This window comes from Protopterus annectens, chromosome 7.part1 (assembly GCF_019279795.1).
Source record: "Protopterus annectens isolate FY-2018-M chromosome 7.part1, PAN1.0, whole genome shotgun sequence".
Taxonomy (NCBI): domain Eukaryota; kingdom Metazoa; phylum Chordata; order Ceratodontiformes; family Protopteridae; genus Protopterus; species Protopterus annectens.
In genome coordinates, this window is record NC_056740.1 from 385,360,762 (window position 1) to 385,383,315 (window position 22,554).

A 22,554-nucleotide genomic window follows, 5' to 3' on the forward strand; every position below is an offset into this window, starting at 1 on the left:
CAGTCCTTGGGGGGGGGGGTTGTCTGGTTGCTTCAGTACAGGCTCTATGGAGTCCAGCTCCTTCTAGGCCCATTGGATGACAAAGGTCTATAAGAGCATCTGCCGGGGGACTACCCAAAATATAGAAGGTCCCGCCTCGAAGGCCTCCAGGAATACGGCTTCCTCCAAAGTGTTTTTTTTTGGCTGACCAGCCACCTCTTAGCTTTAAAATTTCTAAGATGCCTGCGAAGGAGATATCATCCAGTGATGATTTGGGAGACCCCTCGACCTCATCGTAGTCCTTCTCTTCAGTAAGGGACTTCACAGGGTAGTCCAAGGGCCTCCTCTTGCATGTCCTCTTCCGCAAGATATCCTCCGTGTGATATTCAGGAGAGGAGTCAGAAGAGGATGGGGCCACCTCAGGTGGGATGGTCTGGAGGTCCTTAAAGGCAGGTTGACATTGGACAGAAATGGTAGGACCAAGGCTAAGACCTAATGCAGGAACAGGGAAGGAGTAGAAGTCAAAGGGTTTGGTGCTCTGCTTACAGAGAAAGCCTTTTCTATAACCTGGAAATTTGAAGGTCCTGGGTATACTCCTCTGAACTCCCTAGGATCTGGAGCTCCCGAAGAAGGAGGAAGTTCGCAGGAACCCTGATTCCCAGACAGAACTGGACCCATGCTGTCGAGGGCCAAGGCTACAAAGGGAAGAGACCGATCCAAAAATACTGGAGCTGAACCCCTCCCCTCAGATCTGGCCGTCACATCCCAGATACTGGACTCACTCTGATCCAAAGACCTTAGTGCAGAGGTAGTCAAGGTCACAGTCAGCGTAGAGGAGATGAGAGTCCTCTGATCTGATCTGTAATCCCTCCGAAGACTACTGTCCTGGGGCTCAGAAACCAAAACATGGATGGGAGAAGGATAAAAAAAAAGTGGAAGGAATACTCTCAGATCCACGAGGGGATGGAGCTGGAAGTCAGATCCACGAGGGGATGGAGCTGGAAGTACCCCCATCTGGATCCAAGCCTTGATAAGAGACCTTACCATCTTTTTCATGTCATCATACAGGCTTCTAGAGGATCTGGAGAGTTCAATGAAGGATGCGAGTGCCTTGGGGTCTGCAAAATCTCTGACTGAACGATGGGAGAAACTGATGTAACAGATCTCTCAGGAGAACGAATAGTGGACTGTGGATCTGGAGATCTGCAGATCTGGGGAGTTACATGAGAGCTCGGATCCAAAGTCTTATTATCCGGATACTTCAAGAAAGTTGAAAGCTCACTCACAGCCATCAAAGCTATAGGATCTGAAGGAGCCGACGTAAGCCTTGGTGCCAACATTCTTGGATCCGAATCCTTTGGAACCTTGGTAGGAGGCTCCAAAGATGCCCTGAACTCCTTGTGATGGCATTTCTTCTCCTCGGAGCTGAACAAATCCTTTGAGGGGGTTAATCCCCTGGAGAAGACAAAGGAGCAGGCATAAAGCCCTTTAGAATTAGTTTTTTCTTTCTTTTCTGAATGGCTCTAGGATTAAACCCCTCACAGATACTACAAGGGGAATCCAGATGAGCTGGTCCTAAACAACAAACATCTATCATGTGCATCCGAGCGTGGAGTTTTTCTCTCACACTTGGGAGCACCTTTTGAAACCTGTGGGCTTAATATGCTGAAAAAGGAAGAAAAAGATACATTTTTATATTCTTATATTTCTATATTTTTGCAAAAAAGGGGAAAAGGGCCGAAGCCCAAAAGGGTGGAAGAGAGAGAATGTCTAATGCACTTTGTAAACAACTGAAAGGGGAGGGAGAAAACTTAAAAGAACTTAATGTTAAAAGAATATTAAAAGATAAACGGATAAAGTTTAAGAAAAGGAAAAACAACTACAAAAAAATGCTTAACTGCTTGTGGGCTGGTAAGCATGTCTGTACGCACTGACAGCAAACGAGATCTGAGGAGGTTGAGCTAGGGGCAGAGGATTATGGGTAAGGGAGGAGCTTGAGCCTGGAAGCTGAAGTCTGTACAAGTCGGCTGAGTCAGATCAGAGGATCAGATCCATAATCCATCAGTGAAGCAGAATGAGAAGGACAACATCACATCAGACTGTCATATACACTGGAATCATTTAAAACAGTTTTTATTATATACATGCTTTCTAGACAACTTTTTTTGTTATTAAAGTTGAACATAAGGACATATTAAATTTCATGAAATAATTACTGATAATTGACATAACTTATTTCCGAGTCCAGAAACTATATAATTTTTAGATGTACTTATAAACTATAAAAGGCAAACAATTATTTCTATCTCTAACATTCATAAAAAGCCAACTTTTGCTGACAGCTACATTCATTCTACTAGTAAGCATTCTGTTCAAGTAAAGAGAAATATAATTAAGAATCGGTCTATCAGATTTTCTAGAGTAATATCAGATGATGATGGATTTATGAGACAGAAATGCTTTAAAGCTTTATTTGAAAAGGGAGTATATGACTATATTATCTTCGGATGCATGCAAACAGGTCACTACTAGGTGGGGAGAAATTCAATCTTATTTTACTGTGTAAAATGCAATTTGAAAACTGAATTGGTAGTATGACAATTAAAAGTGAAATGACACAAAGTCTCTTCCAGTGACATACTGCTTTAATAGTGCAAGTTTTTAAAACCTAGTGCAAAACATGTGGAAGGTTATGTCTGGAAACCTGACTTTATAAAGAAGATGGACGTGTCGGTGAGATTTATAGGCAAAAGGATGGCAATTGAAAATGTTTACTGGTATCTGATATGTATATAAAAGAATATAATTTGAGTAGAGATAAGGGGACACACCAGTGTGTTATGTGCAAATGGTATTATTATATAAATGAAGGACAATTCCTAATACAAGTACAAACAAGTTTCAGTATTGGGAATAAGAACAGATTCACTTGTGATTGCACATAAGTAAGCTTCCTGTGTTCTGTTACTCATGTGTAACATTCTATATAGGAGAAAGCTGAAATGAAAGGAAAGCTTAGAATGCAGAAGCATGTAAATAATAATAAAGACCACAACAAATCTTTCCATAAACATACAGAAAAATGGTCCCAATTTAAGAACTCTTATTTCTTGTAGATAAAGTCAAGCATATCCAAAATATCGGGGAACTGGAAAGAGGGGGAGGACCAGACTACAAGTGCCAGTAAGCTGTACCTGGTCCAAAGTCCAGGAATCTGAGACCACTAGTGTGGACTAAGGGGGGGGTAAGATGGGTAAGTGCATCTTAGAACCTGCAACAGTAGTGCATGTGAAGGTAACACGTTTGAATTACCCTTAGAAACAAAGTGCCATGGGGAATAAATAAATGTTATCATTAACAAAGGGTCCTCAATGCAGAATTAACAAATGGTCCTCAATGCAGACACTGTACCTGCATGAACTGAGGTCTTAAGTTCAATGAAGCTAAAACATGAAAAAACACAAGAAACGTGAATGCTATTACTTTTTCGAGTACAAAAAGCAGTCACCGTTTAAATTAAGGCAAATCTGGTAAGCAATGGTTAAGTTGTGTACAGAATATCACGTCTGGAACAGATCCTTGGGTCCTATAAATGTGTAGGACAGGCCCATGTGGGTACAACAACTGACTGAAGCAATTTTATAGAAACCAACAAAATACTTCTCTCTCACTATAACACAGTGGGCAGCAACAGTAGGTACAGAAAACACTGTATGCTAGTGATAGAATTTCTCCAAATAAAGGCAGCTATTTTTCAATATGTTTTTATTAGGCCCTAGAATGCAGCAGAGATCATTATGAGCCTTCATCCAAGAGGACAGTGTCCAATATGCCCTTTCCCTCTTCATTAATTTAGTTGATTTTTAAAGAGCTCAATACTAATCACCTACCTAATTTCCAAGTACAACACAATCCATTTTCATCAAGTTCTAAAAATTCCTTGGTAATGAAGACTTCACCCTCCTGGGTTCCACAGTTAGTTGACTGTTCTAGACAACAAATAACTTGTCATGCTGCAAAAATGAGATATCTAACAAGCAGCCAATGCCCTCCTCTTTCAAGCAGTCATATTAAATCTGCCCTTATCTACCTACAATAAAAGGAACGTAACTAAATTTATTATGCTTTCTTCATACTTTAAAGCAAATATCGCTTTAATACTTACAGTAAAATGCCTTTGAACTTTTTCCATCCCGTCTACATCTTCTGAATACATGCAGAAGCTAGTGCCATAATTAAACGTCTTATTAATATTTTATATACAGGAAGCATGGCCTTAGCATTCACTGAGGATACTTTTCTTAACATTCTAACCACATAAGTGTTTCTCAAAATCTTCACCTGTCCCTGGAATTTAAAATTGCTATCAGTTACTATACATAAATCCACAAACAACTCACATTCCTCAGTTATTATTCTATCTGAACTCTACAGGTACCTTACATTAAGTCCATGCAAATGCATAACTTTACATTTATTCCTATTGAAATTAACCCCATTCTGTTCAGCCTATATCTAAAATCTTTCTATTTTTGAATCTCAATTGATCTCTTATTGATGGTACAGGACCATCTATTTTCGTACCACCAGCAAATTTCCCAACCCAGCAACTATTTGATGTTGGAAAGGAGAGCATAAATATATGAAATAAATAAGGGCCTATAACCAATAACTGTGAAACTCCCTTGATACTTTGAGTTCATTGGACATACTCCCCTGAATACAAACTCTTGCCTCCCTCTTTCTTAACCAAATTACGATCCAGTGGATAACAGCCATTAAACTTCCATTTCTCTACAGCCTCAATAATTACATGATGAGGTACCAAGCTGAAGGGTTTGGCAATATCAAACTTGATCACATTCACTACAATACCTTTATCTAGACAACAAATAACCTCAGAGTAAAGGTTTATTCAATTATTTACCTTTGGTCTACCTGAAAGAACATATGCAGAAGAACATCACAATATATTAAATCAGACGTGCTTTGCATAATTCTAATTAGAATTCATAGGTTCATGTTGGTACTAGGCTATCGGCCCTAGGGCCTATACAAGCCTAGCCATAACAATTCCCTGGAAATTTCTTCCCACAATATTTACTTTCCTGGACCCCTGTCTAGCAGGGCGACTGACATGATTCCCTGGGGTGAATTTCCTATCTCTCATCCAATTGTCAGGGTTCCTTTTGAAGAGGGCCAAGGAGGCGTGCTGCTTGACATGTATGGGCAGTCTACTCCAGAGTATGGGGAGTCTCTGGTCAGGAACCTATCCATCCAGCATGTTTTGTTCATTGTGATAACAAGGTTTAGATCCCTGGAGAGTGTGACTCTGGGGAATTGGGATTTCTTTAAGTGTCGCATGTCCAACAGCTCAGGGTTTGACATGGCCTTGTATGTTAAGCAAAGATCGCCTCTGAGTAGACAATATGCCACACAGTAAAGCTGGAGTTTTTTTTTAGATGGTCAGCATAGGACATCTGCTTTAAGCCTGTGATTCTTTTAGTGAGGTATTTCTGCGGCCTTTCCAGCTGTTGCAGATGTCTTGTGAGCTACATACCAAATGGGGCAATGTACTCTATAATGGGTCTAATGAGGGATAAGTACAGTGGGACAATGACCTCCTTTTTTCTGGATGAAAAGCCCTTAGTGATGAGGTGCGCCACATAGAAGGATTTCTGGACTGTTGTGGCATTGTGGTTATAGAAGGCGAGACCACCTCAAAGCATGTGCCAGTTAGACTAGCTAGACTAACTGGTCTGAAATTCTCTACTCTATATAGTGTCTCTCCTTTGTGGATTGGAATTATGTCTGCACTTTTCTATTGCACATGTATTACTCTGGATAACAATATCTGACGGTATAAATAGGTTAATACTTCCTTAATTCTGTCCTTAATTAATGTTAAACATAGACCATTCATGCTGTCAGGGCCTAGGGCAGTACTTGTTCTTATTTAACCACAGTTTTTCTACCATCTCGGATGTAACATTTGGGGACTTGCAACTTCCACTTAAAATTTCAATTTTATTACTGTCCACACTTCCCCAACCTGCTTTGACAAATATTCTGGAAAAAGATCCATATATTAGGATAATTTATCATTTGAATTAGGGACTTTGCAACACTGTCTCACATATTTATAAAATTATTTCTTGTTGTCCTGCAAGTACTTTCCCAAACTAATCTCATATTTACACTTAGCATTCCTAATCATCTACCAAAGTGTAATGGAATTTTTTTATAGCAGGCAGTATTAAGAACTGTAGGTTTACTCCTCCCGTTCTTCCAGCATTTCTTTTGCCTTCTAATCAAATCCCCAACTTTTAATTTGATCCAGGCAGGAATCATATAAAGTACATGCCTTCTTAATTGAAAGAAATGGGTCTGTTGTTACAGCAATACAGTAGTTACATAATATCTGTCCCACATTTTCTTAACACATAATTCATTAAATTGCTACTTCCATGTTTAATAACATTATTTTTTTAGGAGAAATCTGCTCCACTAAAATTCTTCCCAGGCACAATACATGGTTTTACTTTCAAGGTGTTACAGCTTACATTACACTTTATCATAGAATGAGCAGAGTTACCCAATGGATCAAATATCTTTACATCACTAATTACAGTGCCTAGATTGAATACAATTATCAAGTTTATATGCCTAGTCTTCTCTCTCACATGATCCATGACCCCCCACCCCCCCAAGTCATAAAATACTGACAAATAATACTTCACATGACAGCTACCTATCAAATAATTCCAATCAATTTCTGGGAGATTAAGATCCCCTAGTATATAGTTAGTAGGAACAGCCAATGTTTGTAATTCCTCAAACCGCTCCTTGTTTTCTATCTTACTTAAAAATGGTGGACTCTAAAATCCAGGTATATATTTTATTTTGTTGTCCTGAATAACAATATAATCATTTTATCATTATCACTATTAAATCCAATCAAGTCTGCAAAAGAGAGAAATCTCTGTGGACATAGATACCCCAATAACCCAAGAGTCTTTCCTAGAAGTTATGAAATCCTTGATGTACAAGAAAAGATTGGGGGGGGGGGGTTACATCTGTTGAAATGCGTTTCAGCTGGTATAACAATGTTAATAATCTCCTGAAAAAAGCAAACTGATTTCATCATACTTATTTTTCAAACTTCTGGTCTTCAACACTAAAATTGCTAAGGTTTTCTCTCTACAGTTTGGTGTGTCACTTATAAACAGCCAATTCTATCTCTAAAAACCCTTAAGCTTTCCTAGTTTGTAGCTCAAAATTTTGTTCGCCAAATGACTAAGATGGAATCTGTCTCTTACAAAATAGTCCCTCCTGTGTTTAGATTTCAGTACGAGTCTTCTTATATGGCTGTTAATGTTCAGTAGCTATTGATCTACAAAGGGTTCCATATTTCACTACTAGAAAAATATCCATAAGGAAGACTTTAATATTATAACTTGCGCAGTACACCAACATTTCATTGACTTCACCTTAGAACTCCCTGATTACTATTTTCCCTCAAATCATTAGTTCCACCACATATGGCAGAATACTGTACTTTTATCAGATTACAAATTCCTTTCCTAATACCTACCACTCTAGCAACATGCAGTGCCATAACCAAGAGCCTTTATCCGTCTGTGTGGACAAATAATTCTTCATGACCTTCAACACAGAACCCGCATTTAAAAGTACTTTACCATTTCCTTCTTCACTTGACTTGTTTTCTTTCTCACTTCCAAGTAAAACTATACCATCCAATTCAATTATATGATGATCCTATTTCTCAAAATCATTACCATCAACTAAGAGATCTGAAAATACTTCCAGAGCCAAATGATTTTTTCTCCCTAGTGCCTGCCTTATTTTCTTCCTTTCCTTACTTTGATCTGCTTTCATTTTTATCAACAAAAGTATCCTTTTCATTCAGTTAATTTTCTAATCTCTTGCTTTTTTAGCTCTGTGTCCGCTGCAAACTTTAGTTGATTCCCCAACAGTTTAATTTACAAAAAATTAACAATTTTACTCATGTCCAATATTACATTATCCTCTACTAAGTCCACATTATTCAGCTGCACTTAACTATCCCTTCTCTATCACTGAATTCATCTTACGCTCACTATCCTTAAATCCCATCTGAATTCTAACTACTTTATATGATTTTACTACATATTTACATTTTTTTTTTTTTGTAAATAAGATAGCTTCCTTCTATGGACTTACTACACTCTGAATACATATTATAAACTAAATATTTCCTATGCCAACACCTTTACAGTATGTCCGATAAACAATATTGGTCAAATTGGTCCATTATACTAAACTTGAAGCAGATTTAAACCTCACCCTACTTGTCATGCTATTCACTCAAAGAAGCACTGCTACTTTTACCTTCAGCCGCTTGCTCATCTCTTGTTTTAACTAAGTTAGGGAGTATGCCTCTAGTCCAGTAAAGACAGCAGGACCTAAACAGACTGTTAAAAGTGTTGCTACATGGGGGAATGGGAAAGTAGAGTTGTGTACACTTAGCATAAATGTAGATGTTCGAGTGTATTCACTGCTGCAGTCATTACATTTGGGTAATCTGCTGGCAGGTTGCCCTCAGTCGACCTGAATAACAAAGTCTTGGGTCCTGCGTCAGTTGCTGTCTCCTCTTCCATGACGTCAGGTTGTCAGGGGTATATACAACATGCAGTCGATGACATTTTATTCAGTTTTTCTTGCCCCAGATGTCAGGTGCCCCCCCAAATGGGTAGCAAAAATATATATATATATATATATATATATATATATATATATATATATATATATAAGTAAACAGCAATATATAAAAATGCACTTTTAGCAACATAAACTTTACCTTCATCTAAAAGCAAATACACCACAAAGGCTTTAGAATATAGTGAAGGAAAGAGAAGTTATACAAGAGGGGGGTGGTAGGTGGGTAACCCGGACTGCAACAGTGAATACACTCGAACATCTACATTTATGGTAAGTGAACTCCTGTGAGAAAGGCTGCTGAGATAGGTGCAGCCCTGGTGGAATGTGACCCGATTCCCTTGGGCACAGGTTTACCATGGTGTAAGTAGCAGAAACGAATGCAGTGGCTTATCCACTTAGAAATAGTCTGCTTTGATATAGCCTTCCCCTCTGATCCTGAAGCAAATGCCACCATTAGTTGCTCAGACTTTCTTAGAGATTTGGTCCTGTTTAAGTAGAATCTTAGCCGTCTGTGTACGTCCAATGAATGCAGAATCCACTCCCCCCTTCTTCTGCAGATTAAAATGTCGGCAGGTGAATAGTTTGATTAAGAGCCACACTGGATACAACCTTAGGCATGAAGGAAGGATTAGTCCTGAGGGACACCCTGTCTGGTTAAATGTAATAAAAGGCTCCGCAGCCATGAGAGCCTGTAGTTCGGAAACCCTTCTTGCTGAAGTGATTGCCAAAAGGAAAGCTGTTTTCCAAGATAAAAAAATTATATCCGCAGTAGCTGCTGGTTCAAAAGGAGGCAGGGTGAGTTTTTCCAGCACAAAACTGAGGTCCCATGCAGGAGTTGGTGATCTTCTGGGAGGCCTTAAATTTTTGGCCCCTCTAAGATACTGTTTTAGCAGAGGATGAAAAAAGATGGGAGGCTCCGTTTTGTAATGAGCCGAGATGGCAGAGGTATGGATTTGTATTGAAGAAAAAGATAGGCCATGGTCAAGCATCTCAGTCAAGTATTGTAAAATCTGAGGGATATTTGGTTTTGCTGTGTCTGTTCCTTGTGCTTGGTTCCAAGCACAGAATCTCTTCCATTTATCAGCATAAGATTTTCTAGAACTAGGCCTTCTGGCTTCCAAAATGACATCCATCACAGATTTACTGTGAGGTGTTTGAATAATTAAAGGATCAGCCATGCTGCTAGGTTCAGAGTTTGGAGCTGTGTGTGCAGAATTTGATTGTTCTGCTGAGACAGTAGATGAGGTATTTGAAGCAAGTACCAAGGAGGGAGTTGAGACATATTCCTTAGAATTGGGTACCAGTGCTGGCGAGGCCAGTCCGGAGCAATTAGGATCATTTTTGGTTTTTACTGTCTGGCCTTCAGTAAAACCTTGGAGAGAAGAGGCAGAGGGGGAAAGGCATAGACTGATAGGTTTCTCAAACTGAAGGATAGGGCATCCACTTTCCATGCTTGTCTGTGATAAGTCCTTGTGCAGAATTTGTCCAGTTGATAATTTTGGGGAGAGGCAAATAGATCTATGTCTGGGCTCCCCCATTTCTGTGTTACCATGCTGAAGATTTGTGGATCCAGTTTCCACTCATGTGGTTCCATAAGATTTCTGCTTAGGTAGTCTGCCAGAGTATTTTGTTTTCCTGGCAGGAATTGAGCTTGAAGATGTACTTGCTAAGTCAAAACTGTGTTCCACAGTCCCATGGCTAGTCTGCAAAGGGGGTAGGAATGTGTACCCCCCTGCTTGTTTATGTACCACATAACCGTGGTGTTGTCTGTCTTTATCAGTAGTTGTCTTAGATGAAGTAAGTCCTTTAAGGCTGTCAGAGAATTCTGAACAGCTAGCATCTCTTTCTGGTTGATATGCAGATGCATTTGTTTTGGGCCCCATATGCCCTGAATGCATCTCCCCGCCATGTGGGCCCCCCAAGCATAGTCTGATGCGTCTGTAGTTAGGGTTTGGGTGGCAGGGGGCAGAGTGAATGACAGCCCCTTGTTTTGGTGACATGTCTCTGCCCACCAAAGAAACTCCTGTTGTAGGAGGGAATGAGAGGAATCATTGTTTCCAGACTGTGACAATGTTGACACCATAAACATTTTAGGTACCACTGAAGTTTCCTCATATGCAGTCTTGCATATGGAATTAGTAGAATGCAGGATGCCATGAACCCCAAAGCCTGCAGAATTTGTCTTGCAGATAACTGGGTTTTTGTTGCCATCTGTTTGAAGTATGTTGTCAATTGCCTTTGTTTGTCTGGCGTAAGGTAAGCCATCTAGGCAGTTGTATTCAAGCTTCCACCCAGGAATGTAATGATTTGAGTGGGTGATATAGCACAAGCAAAAACAAACTGAAAATCCACAAAAACAGGTAGAGGGGAAGCAAGGCAGCAAACACAAAAAGATGAAAGTTAATCTTCTTTAATACAGATAAAATGTGAAGCGCTTTTCGTTTGAGACTGTGCTCAAACTTCTTCAGATAAACTGATTACACAAATCACAAGTATATATACCAATTAGTTGAGCTGCTCACACAAGCACTACATCAATTAAGCAAGTGAAAACTGCACCAAGGTAATAAAGCATTTAAAAGCATATAAAACAAAACTGCCTAAATGCTCTTAATACATGTTTGTACTTAAAACCACCTTCAAATGTAACAAAAATAAAATAAAATAAAATAAAAAAATAATAAAAATGTAACCGTCCAAATATATATATATATATATATATATATATATATATATATATATATAAAGTCCAGGGGTATTATACGCATTTAATCTAACTTGCCACATAAGTTCTAATTCTTCCAGTTTTAATGGAGTAGGGCCTCCCTTAGGATCTTTGTGAATCTGGTCTATTACCATAAATTTAAATTTGTGGTCCGGGTTGAGACTGACATGCTTAGCCAGAGCATTGTCGAATTTATTCTTCCAAATTGCATAAATATGTTCATACAAACGGTCATGGAGACGTCTCTCCGTTTTCCCTATGTAGAACGATACACAATTCTGGCATTGTGCTAGATAAACTATCATTTTAGAATTGCAATTCACTCGACATTTCAAAAAATATTGATGGTTGTGAATAATGAATCTATTAGATTCACTAACATATTGGCAGTAGTTACAAGACTGACACTTGAACATACCCGTGTTTTTGGGTATGTGCGTTGGCGTTGCTCGAGGAGGGACTTTAAATTTTTTGCCCTTCTATACGTGACCACTGGTCTGTCGCCAACTTTATTGAAAATACTGAAATCACTTTTAAAGATAGCCCAATTTGTACATAAAATTTCATAAGACTTACTATTAATACTGAAAGTAGTGATGAATGATGGAACATGACCCGTAGGTTCACAGGATGCATTAATGTCATCTATTGAAACATTAACTGCACTACTATGCTGTACCACTTCTACATTCGTAGAATTAATATTTAATAAAGGTTTAAATAACTGCCTATTCCATTTGGACCCCACTTCTTCTATAAGTTCATTAATCAGATTCTCAGGATAGCCTCGGTGGATGAACATATTTTTTAATAAACGACATTCTTCAATGAGGTCGGCATCAAGAGCTGACATATGGGCTGCCCTGACTAACTGGCCCTTTACTACAGCTCACTTCTGGTGCTGAGGATGACAGCTAGAATAATGCAAAAACGCATTAGAATATGTGCTTTTTCTTTGTATCTTAGCTGTATACCTCTGAAGTGAAGAATTTTTAGTTAATAAAATGTCAAGGTACGCTATAGAATCTGTACTAAAAGAAGATATAAACTTTAGGAAGTCTGTGGTGCTGTTGAAATAGTCAACTACCATGTCACTAATGGCTCTGTCAACTTTAAGTAAAATAAAAACGTAGTCAAGGTAACGTGTATAGAAAATGAACACATCTTTGTAATCAGAATTAGATAAAACAAAAGAGTGTTCTCAATGAGCCATTACCAGATTGGCTATACTAGCACCACAGGGGGAGCGCCCATTGCTACCCCAACCTTTTGCAGATAAAATTCATTATTAAACATGAAAAAGTTGTTGTTAAGAACAATATCCAAAAGTTCTTCAACTAGGTCCAGTTCTATTCTGGTACACCCTTTTACTCTTAAATCCAGCCTAATCCAGTCAGTAACTATTTCATGTGGGATACAGGTGTACAAATCTTTGACATCTATAGTTAAAAAATTATATTGGATGTCAAATGGTAACTCACTGATTCTCTCTAAAAAAGACCATGAGTCTTTACAAATTTGTACATCATTAACTAAACATTTTTGCAAGATTACATCTATAACTTTAGATACGTAGGTGAATCTCTGCTGTCAACTAAAGGACGCATGGGAGGGTCCAAAATGTCTTTATGGATTTTAGGAATACCAAAAAGACTTGGAAATCTAGGGTAAGTGGTCAGCATGTAGTTAAACATTTTCTGGTCAGTTCTTTCATCAATAAACATTTCTTCCAACGTATTCTTTATATGTAAATATGCAGTATTCACTTCAGAACGTGAACAAACTAAATATGAAGGGCTATTCAAAAGTTTTAACATTCTGTTAGTGTAATCACCCCTATCAAATACAACCATACCCCCACCTTTGTCTGGTTTACAAACTCGAAGGTCATGTACCTTAATAAAATCAATACAATCATTCTCATTTAATGAATCTGCACAACCATACTTATAATAATGTTCAGACTGGAATCTGTGACAAATATCCAGCTCACATACAAGTTCAAATATCTGAAGGGTAGGATGGGGGGGGGGGGGGATTAAAAACACTAGATATTCTAAATGTGTCACTAGTGCCCAAACTATTCCAACCCATCATAAGATTGAAATTAAGTTTCCTAGTAAACAATTTGAGGTCGATAATAGACCTTACTAGACCTTTTAAATGCTTTATTACCTTGGTGCAGTTTTCAATTGCTTAATTGATGTAGTGCTTGTGTGAGCAGCTCACCTAATTGGTATATATACTTGTGATTTGTGTAATCAGTTTGTCTGAAGAACTTTGAGCACAGTCTCAAACGAAAAGCGCTTCACATTTTATCTGTATTAAAGAAGATTAACTTTCATCTCTTGGTGTTTGCTGCCTTGCTTCCCTCTACCTGTTTTTATGATTTGAGAGGGTACCAGTTGTGATTTCTTTTCGTTTATTGTGTACCCTAGGCATGTTAGAAGCCTTTTTTACAAACGCCAGATGTTGAAGAAGAATGTCTTTGTTCTCTGCTTGAATGAGACAGTTGTCCAGGTAAGGATAAATTTGTATGCTTCTTTGTCGGCAAAATGCAATTACTGGTGCCAGGCACTTTGTAAAGACCCTGGGCACAGCAGATAAGCCAAAGGGCAGTGCAGAGAATTGGTAATGCAAAAAACCTGCCTTGAAGCGGAGGTATCTTCTGCACGATTCCCTTATTGGGATAGGCAGGTATACCTCTTTTAAGTCTAGAGTCACTAACCAAGCATTTCCGCCCAGCATATGTAGTAGCTGTTGTAAAGTCAGCATTTTGAATTTTGGAACCGTCCAGGAACGTGTTCAAAATCGATAGGGCCAGTATTGGGCGCCAGGCATCATCTTTTCTGGGTACCAGGAACAGTCTTGAATAAAAACCTTGTCCTTTTTCTTGTTCTGGTACTGGTTGAATAGGCCCCATATCCATGAGGGACGTAACTTGTTGCTGAGCCTCTGCCCATTGATTTTGTGAAAGGTCTGGCCAACTGTTTGGAATTGGCAAAGTATGGAAATGAAATCTGTACCCCTGGGATACTATGTTTAATACCCACTTGTCCTGGGTAATTAACTGCCAATTCTGAGCATGAAGTACTAATTTTCCCCCCAAGGGGGCTGCCAAAAGATAAGAGCTTGGTAAAGTTAGAGGGAAGTCATTGAGACTGCTTACTGTAGGGTTGTGCTTTGTTTCCTCCAGATTTGGAGGTGGAGGCACCCCATTGCTTTGACCTGTAAGAACCCTGTAAGTGGTATCTAGAGCCTTTTGAGTGGTTGGATTTGCCTTGAGGGGCTCTGTTGGACACAGGAAAGGACCAATTTTTAGTAGGCCAGTGCCTATTGAACCTGGGTGGCTGCACTTGTAATAAATCTTTTACAGTTTGCATAGATTTAGCTTTGTCTTCCATTTTCTTTAAAACCTTCTGCCTTATTACTAAACAGAGTATCATGCTTCTGGAGCATTTCTCCCCGGGCCTCCGCTGAAAACAGGATCTGTGGAACCTAGTCGGACTTCCCCGGTCAACAAATGTTAAATAAATAAATAAAATAAATGCTGTAAAGGGGCATCCAACAATTTAGCTTTAACATGATCAGGCAGTATTTGCTCCTTGAGGCAGGCGTGCCTTCTAATCACAGATCCAGTAACTGCAGCCCTGCAAGAGGCCTCCAAGGAATCAAAACCACACTGCAAAGTATGCTTTCCAACTTGTTCTGCTGCATGCAATAATTCCTGTAATTCTTTATTTTCCACACAATTAGAAATCAACTTCATTTTCTGTTTCAATAAGCCCATAACATGCTGTTGATATTTAAGCATATGATACTGGCAGTTAAGGCCCTAATTGCCAAGGTTGCAGACGTATAAACCTTCTTTCCCCATTTATCCAGCGCCCTGGAATCTCTATCAGAGGGGCTAGGATGTTTAGCTGTAGAGACCTTTACACCTTTGGGACCCTGTGAAATAGTCTCAGGATCAGCAGCAGGAACACTGTAATATTTGTCTGGCTTAGTAAGAGCCGGAGGTAGGGAATCAGGAGCCATGCTTGATTCCGAAAACACAAGATCAACAATGTCTAATACAGGAGGTATAGCCAAATGCCTATGCTGAGGAAGAAGGAAATCCCTAAGCCTCTTTTTTGATTCAGAGGAATCCTGACTCTCCCAATGAAAATGTTCCCTTAAAGTATGCAAGGTTTCTCCAAAATAATAATCCTCAGGAGGAGATGCAGATGGGATGGATTCTTCTTCATCTGAATCCTCATAGGGTGAAACAGAAAATTCCTGATCAGAAGAGGAATCAGAAGAAATGGAAACCTGATCTGAAGATTCATAATCCATGTCTTGCCTAGGCCTCTTAGCAGGTGAGGGTTGGGAACCCCTGATCAAGGTAATTAAGTCCTCAGCCATTCTGATCAACTGTTTTTTAGGCATAGGGGCCTGAGCATGTGGCTCATGCATCTGTTTTTTAGACTTAGAAGATGTTTTTCATCTTGTTTTTGAAGCTGGCATCGGTTTTATATAGAAATGTTGAGGCCTGAAAACACCCTCAGAAGCCGGTGCCTGCTCAGTGGCTCCGGACCCATCCAAGGGAGAGACATCCGCGGGTTCAATACACTGAGAATCTCGAGGCATACTGGACTCCGCATGGGTCTCTGTAGCGGCCTGCGACTCAAAAGTAGCAGGTATCAGGGGCTGCGAAAGCGCCTCACTGAGTACAGGCGAACCGGCGACTGGCTTAGGAGAAGCTTTGTCGTCGGTTTTGGACCTCGACGGTCTGTCTTTTTCTTTGCGATTTTTGTGAACTCAGGTAGTCGGATTGCTAACCGATGACATTTCAGGGTAATTAAATATGGATTCAAAATATTTTGAATCAAAAATATACCAACGCTTGATAGTGCGTTGGTTAAATCTAGCACAAAACCAACAGCAAGGCACATTATGATCTGGGCCTAGGCAAGGAATACAGTACAAATGAAAATCCTTATGAGGTATTTGCTTCCCACAAGTAATGCAATTATTAACTTTTACTGACATCGGTAAGGAGCAAGAAATAGTTTCCCCAACAGGGTACTTAGCTTTAGTTGAAGACTTTGGTTCTGAAACTCGAATGCGAAAATATCAGAAGTCAGCCGACTGGCACTTGCAAACTGCTTCTGCTTCGGACACTGCTCAGCAAGAAAGACTGAATAAAATGGGGTCGGCTGCATGTTTTATACCCCCCTGACGACCTGACGTCATGGAAGAGGAGACAGCAACCGACGCAAGATCCAAGACTTTGTTATTCAGGCCGACTGAGGGCAACCTGCCACAGATTACCCAAATGTAATGACTGCAACAGTGAAACACGAAGATCATCAGCAATTTTCCAATCTGAAAAATTATACTGACATTAAAAAAAAGGTAATACCTGATCTGATCTGTCCCTGAATGGGCCATTAATCAGGAACAGGTGGAGCTGTGAGCAACCTAACAATTGTCCTGCAGTAAGACTGACTGATCTAGCTGGAATCAGGTGACAGCTGAATAATCAATCTGCTAGCTTGTGTGCTCACACAACCACTCAAAATGAAAGCATAGTCCAGCACAGCTACAAAAATTAAGTAGATACTGTGTCTAGCATTGCTTACATGATTCTACTGACTGGTTAGATGGAAGGTTTAATGGTGTTTGTTACATTTAAGACAGTAAGATAACCTAATCAGTAGGTCGTTGTATTTAAAGAAATAAGCTCTTGGATTGTATCCCTTAATGGGTTAGGGTGCATGCATATCCAAGCAATGAAAATAGATCAAGTAGAGATCACAGTCTTAACATCCAAAAGCAATCTCTTAAGTGTGCTCATGAAAGCAGAAAGTCTTCAGAATGACCAAAATGTGGATCACCCTGCTAAGGAACTTTGTGTTTATCAAGTGCATGCTTTAAATGTTCTTATATTAGGAAGAATCTCCCTCAAAAATCACTAATTCAGCCTGAGGCCAAGGAAGCTGATTCCAGAGAGGCATTTGCTATTGAACCTCCATCATGGTGGGTGCAGGCCCCTTTTTCCATTTTAAATAATATCAGCTTATTCACCCTTTATCTCATAGTATTTGACGTAAAACCATTGCAAATCTTGCAAGCTGTATCATAGGTTCATAGGTTGGTACTAGGCTATCAGCCCTAGGGCCTATACAAGCCTAGCCATAACAATTCCCTGGCTATTTCTTCCCACATTATTTACTTTCCTGGACCCCTGTCTAGCAGGGCGACTGACGTGATCCCTGGGGTGAATTTCCTTTCTCCCATCCAATAGTCAAGGTTCCTCTTGAAGAGGTCCAAAGAGGCACTCTGCTTTACATGTATGAGCAATCTATTCCAGAGTCTGGGGAGTCTCTGGGTCAGGAACCTATCCCTCCAGCATGTTTTGTTTATTGTGATGACAAGGTTTAGATCCCTGGAGCGTGTAGCTCTGAGGGATTGGGATTTCTTTAAGTGTAGCATGTCCAACAGCTCTGGGTTTGACATGGCCTTGTATGTTAAGCAGAGATCGCCTCTGAGTAGACGATATCGACAGAGTATAGCTGGAGTTTTTAAGGCGGTCAGCGAGGGCATCTGCTTTAGGCCTGTGATTCTTTTAGTGAGGTATTTCTGAGGCCTTTCCAGTTGTTGCAGATGTCTTGAGAGGTATATACCAAATGGGGCGTTGTATTCTATAATGGGTCTAATGAGGGATGAGTACAGTGGGACAATGACCTCCTTTTTTCTGGATGAAAAGCCCTTCGTGATGAGGTGTGCCACATAGAAGGATTTCCTGACTGTTGTGGTGATGTGGTTATCGAAGGTGAGACCACTGTCCACCTGTGTCCCTAAGTCCCTTATCACACTTTCTGTGTTTAGTGTACTGCCACCTATATGGTAATTCATGGATATATGTTTTTTCCCAAAGGGGATAACAATACATTTCTTGGCATTGAGCTTGAGCCCATGGCTCTGGCACCAAGCATCTGTTTCTGTAAGGCCCTTTTGTAGAGTATCCACATCATTTGGGGATTCAATAATGGCTCCCAGTTTACAGTCATCTGCAAACTTTGTTAGCCAGAGTCCCTTAGTGTTGACCTGTATTTCAGAGAAGTAGATGCCAAACAAGAGTGGCCCCAGGACTGAACACTGAGGTACTCCACTTGTCACTTGTCTGGAGCTGGATTTGGAGTCGGCTACTTTTACAGTGTGGGTTCTATCAGTAAGCCATTTAGCAACTCATTGGGTGACATAGGGATTAATGCCCAACTTAGTAAGTTTATCTATGATTCCAGAGTGGGGGATGGTGTCAAAGGCCTTGGCAAGGTCTAGATAGGCTGTGTGGACCACCTTACCCTTGTCCATGGCTCTGGAGACTGATTCAAAGAAGTCAATCAGGTTCAGGAGACAAGATCGGCCCTTCACAAACCCAAACTGGGTGGGGTCCAGTGTTTGAAGGTTGCCAATATCTTTGTTTATAAGTTCCATGATAATACGCTCCATGACCTTGCAGATAAGGCTTGTCAGACTGATGGGACGGTAGTTTCCGGGACCCAAGGTGGATCCCCCCTTGTGGATTGGGATAACTGTAGCTCTGCGCCACTCAGTGGGAACGAAACCTGAGGTGAGGTTATGATTAAACATGACACTTAGGTGAGGTGCCAGTTCATATTGTAGTTCATGTAGTACACAGCCCGGGATGTCATCTGGTCCCATGGATGCTGTATTCTTGGCTTTAGAAAGTGCATTTTGTACCTGTGTGGCCGTTATTACTGGAATTTGGCAATCTTCCGGTATTGAGATGGGCCATTTAGGGGGTGAGAGGGGGTGAAGTTGGCACTGAATTGATCTGCCAGGATATTGGCAATATCCTTCAGATCAGTATATTTAATGCCATTCTGTTTTAGCTCAGAGCAGATCTGAGCATTGCCATTTAGATTCTTGACATAGTTATAGAATGCTTTGTGGTTGTCTTTGGAATCTTTGGCAATTTTATTTTCATAACTAGCTTTGGAGGATTTTATGAGGCATCTCAGTTTCTTACTGAGGCTAGTAAGGGAGTTTTTTGCATCCTGGGATTTTCCTCTTTTCTGCAAAAGTTTCTTCCTTTTGTTGTAAAGTTTGTTTATGGCAGGGGACCACCAGATTGGCTTCCTTTTTTTGGATGAGAGCATTTTGGTTCTATTTGGGATGGCACGATTCATGCATGAGTGGATGTGCTCGTACAGTGCCTTAGTGTAGGATTCAGCAGTTGAACTTTCGGTTCCCGTCTGCATGGGTGTCATGAAGTTTGTCACTTCTGACTTGAGTAAAATGAAGTTGGCTTTGGAGAAGTTTTTTATGGTGGTTTCTTTACTGGGGGGTGGGGGTGGGATGTGGATGTTAAGGGTGATTAGCTTATGGTCAGACCTGACTAACGAGGGGGTGACCATAGGTATGGAGCATTGATTTCCCATGTTGGTAATGACTAGGTCTAGGATATTGGAGCCCCTGGTGGTACTATGGATTAGCTGATCCAGGACGTTGGAATTTATGAATTCCAAGAACCGTTGTGCAAAGGTGTTGGGACATGAGTAGTTTTCCCAGTTAATGGCAGGGTAGTTAAAATCACCCAGTATTAGGGTGTTTGGTTCTATCTTAATATTTTCCAGTATGTTTAGAAAGGTGTAGTGAGAATCTTGGGATATGGTGGAGGATCTGTAGCAAGCTACAATTGTCTTACCTAATGTTAGTTGCACTTGGAGAATTTCAGACACATTGTGTTGGCCAACTAGCCTGGTGGTATGAATATCCTTGGTGAATATTGACACTCCTCCACCTTTAGTGTTTCGGTCCTGGTTTGGTGGCCGAAAAGTGTGGTAAGAGTTGTAGCCTGGTATTGCAGGGGTGCTCTCTGGAGCCTTGAACCAGGTCTCAGTTACTGCACAGATATCGATGTTCTCCATTTTTAGGAGTGCCTCGAGAGAGTGCATTTTGAGGTTTAGACTTCTAGCATTGAGTAGCATTACCTTCAGATTTTGCATGCTTGTACCTGTTACGGTGGTGGTTTTGTCCTTTGAAGTTTGCCTAAAAAAGGCACTATAGGGGTGGCAAGAGCCTTAGCCAGTAACCTGAATCCCAGGGGCGACAGGTGCAGACCATCTCTGGCAAAGCATTGTGGTCTGTCAATCATGTCATCCCAGGCAGACAGATACTGGATCCCCTTTGAATGACACCATAAGCTTGTCCCTATCAAAAAAATGTTCCTCTCCTAATCAATGAACAAAGAGAGCAACTCAATAGTCTTAATCAGAGAAACAGCATTCAGCAACTATGTACATACATTGCATGATCACATACTGATGTTCTACTCAATTTTCTGAGATTTACATAATATGAATTGCTTTGTAACTTCAATCACAGGCATGTTAGCAATCTCTGCACTATGTATAATCCTTATTGTAAAACCTTATTCTTCTGTTTTACTGATGTAATCCCAGGATGTGGCTGAAATAGGTCCATTTCTGGATCGGTCCACTACCCAGTAAAACAAACAAATCTATGAACAAATAAATGAATATGTTCACAGAATAGCAAGAAAAGTGAGTCATCACAAAAGAGTGAGCTAAAGAAATGACTTTGGGTTTAGGGAGAGAGGAATGTACAAAGTAGAAACCTGACTAAAAAGATAATAAATGGAGACATCTGACCTGAATCACTTATTGGATGACGGGAAAAAGTCAAAATGAATAAGAATGCATATAGATGAGCTTTTGGGAAAAAAATTACCACAAAGTAATACTATTTTAGAAAACTAATCTGGGGCAGTTTCTCAAAGGTAACTAACTTGAACATGCAACAAATAAGATCTACAGATTAATGTCTGTTTTCAGAGCACTGCAGAGAATCTAGAGAGGAATGTCTGTTTTCAGAGCACTGTGGGTAAAAATGGAGGTGTCGCTGGCCAGGAAAAGTGTTGGGTATCGAGCTGCCCAACACTTAATGGCATCAGTCCTGCTGTTTTTGAAAATGGATTTCCTCTTTCCAGGTACAAAATTATCAAACAGAGGAATGAGTCACACATGGAATGCATTAAGAACAGACAATTAACGCATTTACTGATTTCCCAAAATTCCCTAGAGGTATAAGCATTTCACGAGAAGTCAGGTACCATATTTGTGACAGCTGCTTCACAAGCTCTCTGTCACAATTATTCTGTCAAACAGCACTCCAGGGCTCCATATTCACCCTTTTGAAATTCAGATTACTTTTTGTACTTTGTTGTACTTTAATATGCATACTATTTACAGATTCATATCTCAGTTCTGTAGGCAAAGCATTCAATGAACGATTAGGACTCAAACGGTTACAGAGTTTTGGGTCATCTATGGACATCAGAGCATTTCTGACATGCTCAGTGGCACTATAGTTTGACCAACATACAGTTTTAACAAAGTAATGTATAAAAGTCTGCAACAATGCATGAAGACTATTTTTTTACTGTTCAAAATATCTCAAATTTGCCAAGCCACTCAATTTAAAAAGAAAATAATGCAGCAATATATATATATATATATATATATATATATATATATATATATATATATGAAAGAAGCAAAGTATTAAAGGAAAGGTTTACCCATAAATGTCTAATACGCCAATGAAAGAATGCTGCTTCATAGTAGAATGAAGTGCCCTGTTGACATTGTCCACAATCCAGTTAAAGAGGTTGGCATAGATATGTTTAGCCAAAGCATCCCTTGCATTGGTGGCCTGCAGTCGAGAGATTGGTTTGATGTAGGTCTCCGTGGCAGTGGCAAGCTTCCGGTGGCACAACCAGTGAGCCATGTCTTCATAGGAAACACCCATAAGGTCGCAGAAGATGCAAAGAGGATCATGATTTGGCTGCAGCAATATTTTATAGAAATGTTAAAACATAATTACAGTCATGATCTACAACATTTTTACATAACTTTTTTTTAAATCATGTTTTATCACAGTTCTCTCCAACCAACATACTAGATTATACCACATTAATAAAATGTATAATTATACATTTCTTTTCCTAAAGTAATACTATGAACTTTATACAACTAAAAACAAATAAAAAAAAAGTAATCAATATTTTTATAACTCAACCTCCAACTCATCCATCA

At 39.8% G+C, this 22,554-nt stretch overlaps 1 protein-coding gene across 14 annotated transcripts in view; it reads right to left on the reverse strand.

Annotated features, from left to right (window-relative positions):
* MYO5A (myosin VA) overlaps window positions 1-22,554 on the reverse strand; it is a 4,204,798-nt gene that overhangs the window by 1,670,647 nt on the left and 2,511,597 nt on the right. For all 14 annotated transcript variants that reach the window (XM_044078829.1, XM_044078834.1, XM_044078828.1 and 11 more), the window contains exon 10: window positions 22,038-22,303. In XM_044078829.1, the coding sequence (XP_043934764.1) occupies window positions 22,038-22,303 (266 nt within the window). The remainder of the gene's footprint in view (window positions 1-22,037; window positions 22,304-22,554) is intronic.